This window comes from Phoca vitulina, unplaced genomic scaffold (assembly GCF_004348235.1).
Source record: "Phoca vitulina isolate PV1807 unplaced genomic scaffold, GSC_HSeal_1.0 scaffold66, whole genome shotgun sequence".
NCBI lineage: Eukaryota > Metazoa > Chordata > Mammalia > Carnivora > Phocidae > Phoca > Phoca vitulina.
Genome location: NW_022589769.1, coordinates 6,813,606 through 6,821,697, shown reverse-complemented (window position 1 = coordinate 6,821,697; position 8,092 = coordinate 6,813,606). Strand labels below are relative to the sequence as shown.

At 46.7% G+C, this 8,092-nt stretch overlaps 1 protein-coding gene across 1 annotated transcript; it reads right to left on the bottom strand.

Annotated features, from left to right (window-relative positions):
* Positions 1-358: 358 nt before the first annotated feature.
* On the bottom strand, positions 359-7,103 carry LOC116624401 (fibrous sheath CABYR-binding protein-like). The gene is made up of 2 exons (XM_032392246.1): positions 5,351-7,103; positions 359-929 (listed from the first exon to the last, which is right to left on the bottom strand). The coding sequence occupies exon 1, from the start codon at positions 6,930-6,932 to the stop codon at positions 5,400-5,402; it is 1,533 nt and encodes a 510-aa protein (XP_032248137.1). The 5' UTR covers positions 6,933-7,103; the 3' UTR covers positions 359-929; positions 5,351-5,399.
* Between the last annotated feature and the right edge of the window lie 989 nt (positions 7,104-8,092).

Below are 8,092 nucleotides of genomic sequence, written 5' to 3'. Positions count from 1 at the left end.
ATTCAATTCTGTCATATGAGAAATGTCATGTAAGTGGAACCATACAGTATTTGTCTTGCTGTGACTGGCTTACTTCACTTAGTTTAATGTCCTATCATTCTTTGTTCTAAGTATCTGCAATGCATAGTCTTCCAGTGAGTTAATTTTTTAAAATTAGATATAGAATTATGGAAGTATACGATGGAAAAGGGGAAGAAATATAAAAGCAGCTTAAATTTTTTGAAGTTTTGATCAAAACTATCATACCATCTAAAAACATGCTTTTGCCTATAACTGAAAATTTCAAAAGAAAACTATCCATTAGAGCATTCTTGCATAAATAATCTACTGATATAAAGAAAAAATATAAGAGGAGGATACTCTCAAATGAATTTTATTTATCATTAAAATATACAACCCAATCAGATTTTAAAGTCCTTGGGAAAATGGGAAATTCATGTTCCTTAAATCAAAATGAACATATAAATTGTGGCATGTTACAATGCACTGATTGTGCTAACTTTTCTATTCGTTAGTGAGGTCGCCAAGTACCCTTAAAAACACAGACTTACATTTTCCAATGTCCATATCTGTGGGAAGTGTACTTACTTTCATCTTCACGCAGAGTATGCGAGGCATTATTTTCCACTTGGAATGCTGGAATGCCTTCGCAAGATGTCTATTTTAAAAACCAACTTATTTTAAAACAAAGTTCATTTGGAATAGCATAGTTTATTATGGCTTAAAATTCTGGCAATAAAGAACTTTATGATCTGAAGCTGGAAAAGTCTCCCCCAACACTGACACACGCATACTTGGCAGAGGCCGTGAAGCAGGCCTGCTGGTCTGAGATAGGTCAGGACTCACAGGGAAGTTTCCAAAACGAGGTTAAGGTAAGTATTTGTGCTTTTATAAAGTTGGCACTTAAATCTGTAGAAACTTTGGTGATTCTGGAAAGAAAAAAAGCAATTTTTATTTCAGATGGTATTTATAAACAGAGTGGAACAATTCTTGATTTTCATTCTCCTTCTGTGAGTAAAGCTTTCATTTTTTTAAAAAAGATTTTATTTGTTTATTCAGGAGAGAGAAAGTACGTGAAAGTACACGCGCACAGACAGGGGGAGGGGGAGGGGGAGAGGGAGAAGCAGGCTCCTCTCGGAGCAGCGAGCATGACGCAGGACTCGATCCCAGGACCCCGAGATCATGACCTGAGCTGAAGGCAGACGCTCAACTGACTGAGCCACCCAGGTGCCCCTGGGAGTAAAGCTTTCAACAGAAAAGTCACCCATAGACTTATCCGGAGTATTGCAGCTTAAGTGACAATTGACAGGCTTACCAAAAAAAAGGCTCATTAATAACTTTAACTTGGAAGGAAAGCTTATAATCTCCACCTTGTAACAAATTATACATCAACTGTACATTAATTCCAGCTCCGCTATTCGTTTGACATTGAGAAAATGCCTTAACTTTTTTTTTATTTATTTTTTATTTTTTTAAAGATTTTTATTTATTTATTTGACAGAGAGAGACACAGCGAGAGAGGGGAACACAAGCAGGGGGAGCAGGAGAGGGAGAAGCAGGCTCCCCGCTGAGCAGGGAGCCCGATGTGGGGCTCGATCCCAGGACCCTGGGATCATGACCTGAGCTGAAGGCAGACGCTTAACGACTGAGCCACCCAGGCGCCCCTGCCTTAACCTTTCAATCACTGTCAAGTCTACCCTCCTTGAAGTGGACATAATAATGGTGCCTACCCGATTGTTACGAGAAACCAGACAATGTCTGTAAATTACTTAGTACAGTAACTTAGTGCAGCATGTTATAAACACCCAATAAATGTTAGCTATATGTTATTAATAAATGCCCCCACGTCTGTGTTGATTCAAAATGGGAATATAAAGATAAATAAAACAAAGGTGAATAAAATCTTCCTGGTCTAGAAGATACCATGACTATTTAAGAGCTAACGAGTCCTCTGAGGATAAAAAGATTTTTTCCTTAAGTACCTCATGATCTATGGAGCAATTTTTTTTTAATTATTCTGGATCAGGGTTCCTCAACCTCACAGTAACAGTGTTCTGGGTGGGATGAGTCTGTGTGGTGAGGGGCTGGCCAGTGCACTGCGTGATGTGTACGGCCCCTCTGGCCCCTACCCACCAGATACCAGGAGCACCCCTCCGCGCTCTGCGTTTTTGTGTTGCTGCGGCCTAGCACTGCGAGCTCCAAAGACCAACCTGGGCATCCACTTCTACCCCTGCTCTCCCCAGAGCTCCCAATGCCTGCCTGTCTGGCCAGTGGTCTGCTCAGGGCCTGAACGCCACCACCTACACATTCTAGACTCCGCTACTGGCAAATGCCAGGCACCACCCAGTGGAATCTCAGTCTGGGAGTCAGAGACTCTGGCAATCACCTGTCCTCAGACCAGCGGACCAAGATGGCAGAGCCAGGTTCTCTGAGAGCAGAGAATTGCACCCTCAGGTCTGGGTGTCACTGGGGCAGAGAGAAACACCGGGTTGGCTGTAGGCCTGACAGGCCAGGCCACGCTCCTGACCCTCGGTCTCAGGCCAGCTGCTCTTAGGTGAATGTCTCCAGATGATGCATCTGGAATCAAAGTAACTATACCGCATACCCAGGCAAACTGGGGGCAGCTTTCTCTCTTCTTATATAAACAGCCACATAATATCCTTGATTTTGCTTCTTGGCCCACAGAGCCTAAAATATTTACTATCCGGGCCTTCATAGAAAAAATGTGTCAATTCTTCTTTTAGGTAAGTATGTATCTTACAGTCAATATAGAGAAATGTATCATAACATTTGCTATTCGTTCTACCTGATCTCATCTTTGTAGCAAAAAAAAAAAAAAAAATTATGTACAAGTAAATAAACACCTGAAAGTGTTTTCCAAGATAAATGCCCATGGAGCCCCCACTTGGGTTAGAAACTGCTGCTAATGTCTAAGAGGTCCATTTTCAGCTCAGAACTAACTGGGAGAGATCTTAGCAATTATTATCTAATTATTGGCCTATTGCCATTTCCTTACAACAGAGACCACAGGTACACTTTATCCTTCACAAGCCTTCAAAGCTTCCCCCCCACCTCAACCTGAGTCCCAAGCACCCATGTCTATAGCATCAGATTATCCTTTCCCAGATATGTCCCCAGCAAGTCATGGACTATTAATTATGCCTCTCCCTTTTTGCTGATGCTTTTCCCTTTGCATGGAATGTTCTTCCCATCTCCCTCACCCAATGAACGCTTACTTCGGGATCAAACTCAAAAATCCTTCATGTAGCCCACACCTGTATTCTGAAAGACTTGGACTAGACTTCTGTTATAGCACACTGCATTAGTTATTTCTTTTCTTTCTTTTTTTTCAATTTTTATTATTTATTTTTTTTAAAGGGGGGGGTTGGGTAAGAGGGAGAAAGAGAGAGAATCCTAAGCAGCCTCCACACCCAGCTCACAGCCTGATGCCGATGCAGGGCTCGATCTCACAACCCTGAGATCATGACCTGAGCCGAAATCAAGAGTCTGACCTTCAATTGACTGAGCCACCCAGGCGCCCCTGTGTTAGTTATTTCTATACCTGTCTCCCTTGATAAACAGTGAGCATATGGAGAGCAAAGGCATCTTAACTCTGAATCCCCAGTGCCTCATGTAATTAATGCCTAGTCCTTACCAGAAATTCAGTAAATGTCTGGTCAGTGAAATAATTATTTGAAGGGTACTGCATGGCTCTGTCAAAAAAAAAATTCTTCCACTAAGAATTATTAGGTAAACCCCTTTTCCTTTCTTGTCTAAAATTTTCTTCTCTTTACAGTTGTTCCTTTGAGTTAAAGAACAAAGTCTGTAACAAAGCGTTCTGATGGCAAGGCCTGCATCCTTCCATCTTTGTATGTGTTTACCAATATTCCTGGCCATTAGTTAAGTGCTCAAGCCCCCTTCAAGAATTAAATTGAGACTTAATTCAACCATATAAATTACCCGAAAGGATATGACTAATGGGAAAAAATTAATGATCTCTCTCTGTCATACTAAATCTTTTCCTTCTGTAATTACTGTGGTTTGTTAGTGTTTTCCTTTTTTGTTTTTTTTTAATAGAAATAAACATAAGTCACTGAATTTATTTCATTTTAAATCCAAGTGTCCAAACTGTACAAAACCAAAAGAGCCAGAATGCTCTGCCCTATAGATTATCTATAGAATATATGTGTGTATACACCTATATACATTCTCTTGAAGGAGAACTGGAGAAAATTATAAGGAAATTAAGAGTTTGACTTCCACCGAATATTCAATTGTACCCCACCCTGGAAATGAAACCAACCAATATGAAATAATCTTCTTGGATAATATGTTGGTAGCATTGTAAAAAGGAGCATTGACATAACCTCCAAATATTGCTCTGCCCTATACTCCCCCTCCAGAGTAGGTAATTTATGGAATAGGATTAAAGAGAAAGACTAGGAAATGGATACTCGGCAGTGAATATCATTATAACAGCACTTAACCCACTGAGAAGCAGGCTCACCAATTGTGACCTTCACATGACCTTTCCTACCTTTCTAATTGACAAGGGGTTGGGGAGTTAAGTGGAATTGGTCCTCAGTTAGACTCAACCATACAGTTCATTAAACAGGTGAGCACAAAGGCTCTTGCGATTTAGTAGAAAGCTTGTGGGATTTACTAATAGCCAAATGGTTTCCAAACTTCAGGATCATTCAAGTTTCACTACACACTTAATTTTTTACGCTTGAGTTGTTTAAGTGTTTTTTCACTTAAATGTATTTTGAAAAGCAACTATCACTATTTTAATTAGAAAAACCAGTATCACTTGGCATAAATAGAAGTTATCCATTGAAATAACCTGAACACACATGGTATTAAATCCTAGCTGGGTGCGGTCGTTGCCTACCAAAATGTTGGCGATCACTAACTCCACACTAAGGACGCTCTCCTTGATAGAACCAAAAAAGACCGCTAAAGAATTGAGAGGGGAAAACTTTCCCACTGAAGGGCTCACTGCTATTTAATGCTGTGTCCCTGTACCACCTAAAATCATCTTGTTTCAGAAACAGTGCAGAGTCCCTTTCCCCACTCCACCCACAGCTCCTCATGGAATGTCTTAATTACCACCCTGCCCTTACAAAGCCTAAATAAAAGAAAGCGATCTCACTCTGATTGAGTAGGTAAAAGCTTAACCGCACCAGGTTTCAAAAAACCTACAAAGTGTAAAAGATCTAATCCCGGAAGGAACAGGCCACTTCACCTCCACTCAATTTTTTCCAGCAGAAGAGATCGAGGAAACGATCAGAACACAGACCGGAAACAATTAAGGAATACTGCAGGTGAAGATTCTGCCAAAGGCACTTACTTGGCAGAGGCCTGAGCGGCCACTCCGATGGCACGGGTCCAGTTCTGTACTAGGGAGGGCGACTTGTCTTCTCTGAGGCAGGGGTGGGTGTGCTCTCAGGAGACACTGATCGCTGGGCCGGAGAAGCTGGAGCCTGGGACTCATGGGGTGGGGACGCGGTGGCAGGGAATTCCTGACTTAGCTCCTGGCCCGCTGGTGGCGGAGTCTCAAAAGCCTGTGCAAGTGGCTTCCTCTGAAACTCCTGGACAGGCGCGGACGGGCTGGGAGCAATCTCTTGGACGGAAGAGATGCTCTGGAGGGTCTGTTGGCTGTGATAGAAGGCCTGAAAGTGGTGGACAGCAAGGGAGACCCGCAGGTCCACAGGTTGGGTCTGAAAAGACTGGGACGATCGGAACTGGATCAGAGACACAGGGGTGGCCAGGGCCTCCAATTGGGAAGCCTGAGCACCTGAAGATGGAGTTTGAGAGGCAGGAGGAAGATTCTCCAGCTGGCTCTGTGAGGCTAGTGGGACTTGGAGTTGGCTCTGTGCGGCCGCAGACACCAGGGGGTGGCTTTGAGAGGCCAAAAGGACCTGGAGGTTGCTGTGTGCAGGCAACGGGACCAGGGGATGGACCTGAGAGGCCGCGGAAACCAAGGAGTGGTCCTGAGAGGCCACGGGCACAAAGGGCTGGCTCTGAGGGGCCACAGACACTGCAGTCTGGCTCTGAGAGGCAAGGATGGCTGTAGGTTGAGTCAACGAGGACAAGGGGACAGCAGGCTGACTCTCAGAGGCAACACTGAGCGCAGGCTGACTGGCAGAAGCCAAGGAGGCAGCAGGCTGGCCTGCAGAGGCAAGAGTGCCCGCCGGCTGGCTCCTGGAAACACGCACGGCTAGAGGCTGGCGGGCAGAGGCCGAGGGGATTACAGGCAGGCTCCTGGAGGGGAGGACGGCTGGGGGCCGAGGCTGGTCTGGAGTGAAAAACGATCCTTTCACAAGCCCTGGCAGCCCAGCCTCGGGGCCCGGAGACCCAGCATCAGGGCCCGGGGAGCGAACTCCCTCTGAACTTCGGACAGCTTCAGGTTTGGGGCCCAGGTCCTCGCTGCCCAGGTTTTGCACGTCGCCGCTCTCCTGGGCACCTGTCGGTCCGTCTTTGCCCTGGTCTTCCTTCTCCAGCTGGTTTTCGAGCCGGGCCGCGACGGTCATACTCAGAGAAGCAGGTCTAAGAAGGAACGTCCTGGGACCGCAGCGCCGCCGGATCCGCGTCAAGGCGGTGGACACGTTGCAGAAGGTGAGAGAGAGGCGGTGGCTCAGCGCGCCCACCATGGTGGAGGAGGGCACGTGGAAGGGCCTCTTCAAGGACTCTTCAGCGGTCAGTTCGATGTTGCCGGTGTACCAGAAGACCCACCACAGCAGGCTGAAGAAGATGATGATGGAACCCAGGTAGAGCAGCAGGTCGTAGAAGAGCAGGTGCGCGAAGACCCCGGTGAACAGCAGGGTCGCGCCCACCGTGTCGAAGACCACGCCCAGCCAGAAGAAATGCCTGCAACGCCCGAGGCCCGTGTGCTTCCTGGTCTCCTCGACGTTGTTTCTTGAGAGCTCCATGACTTGCCACTGTTGTCGCCGCCGCCAGGTCCTCAGAGACCCGGAGGGTTGTGCCGCCGCAGGCCAGCTGTGGCCCCTGGGTCGCCATGGCAACGCCCCCGGGGTGCGCCGCGCAGGGGGCGGGGCGAGAGGGCAGGAAAGGGAGGCCGCCTCTCACCTGCCGTGAGAAAAAAAGCCTCCCAAGAGAGGGGCGCATGCGCAGTACGCCCCGTCGCCCGCGCGCACGTCCTCCCCGCATGCGCAGTGTTTCTGCCCACTGCGTCACTCCCAGCGCGGAGTCCGGCAGTGTCAGGACGTGTGTCGGGAGATTAGTTCTGGGGACTGTGGTCTGAGTCCCGGCTTTTGGGGAGTGAAGTAGCTGCATTATTTTCCCCCACGCCCCCCGCCTTCGAGAACAAGGGTGAGTTCCCGAAGGAGAGCAAAGGGCAAGGACCCTCTTTTAGTAACTGCTCCCCTAGCTGAGAGTACAGCGTGGCCCCCAGGTGCTGCCGCCTTCTGAGGAGTTAATGCTTTTCCTTTGTTTTGGTGAAGTGGCCAGATTAGGAGCTATTGTTAAATCTTAATTCCCGTTTTACCCGTTTGCGGGTAGTTACATTCTTGTGCTAGTTAATACCAGACCTAGGAGTGGATTCTTGAGGCTTTTTCCACTCTACGTTTTCTTCCCCTTTATTGTTAACCACTTTTGATCACCTGCTTGCCCAGACCCTTGGGAAGACTTAAATAACTGCTTTTCCCACTATTCCCAACAGAGTGAGGTAGGAAAACTGTCAAAAATAGGAAAATCGACTGGAGCCCAAAAACTACACTCACTTGAAGCTTGAGAATTGGGCTTGAGAATATTAAAACTAGTGTAAGACCTGGTGTCTTCAGGTTCTGTTAATAATAAATCATAGCCAGGCACTGATCTTTGGTCCCTCAGTTATTAAAGGTAGATTCTTTTTTTAATACCCTGTTAATTTTAGGGGCGCCTTCGTGGCTCAGTTGGTTGAGCCTCTGACTCTTAACTTCAGCTTGGGTTGTGATCTCAGGGTCGTGGGATCAAGCCCCACTTGGGGCTCCCCGCTCAGCGGGGGGTCTGCTTGAGGATTCTCTCTCTCCCTCTGCCTCTCCCCTGCTCATGCTGTATCTCTCACTCTCTAAAATAAATCTTTAAATAAAAA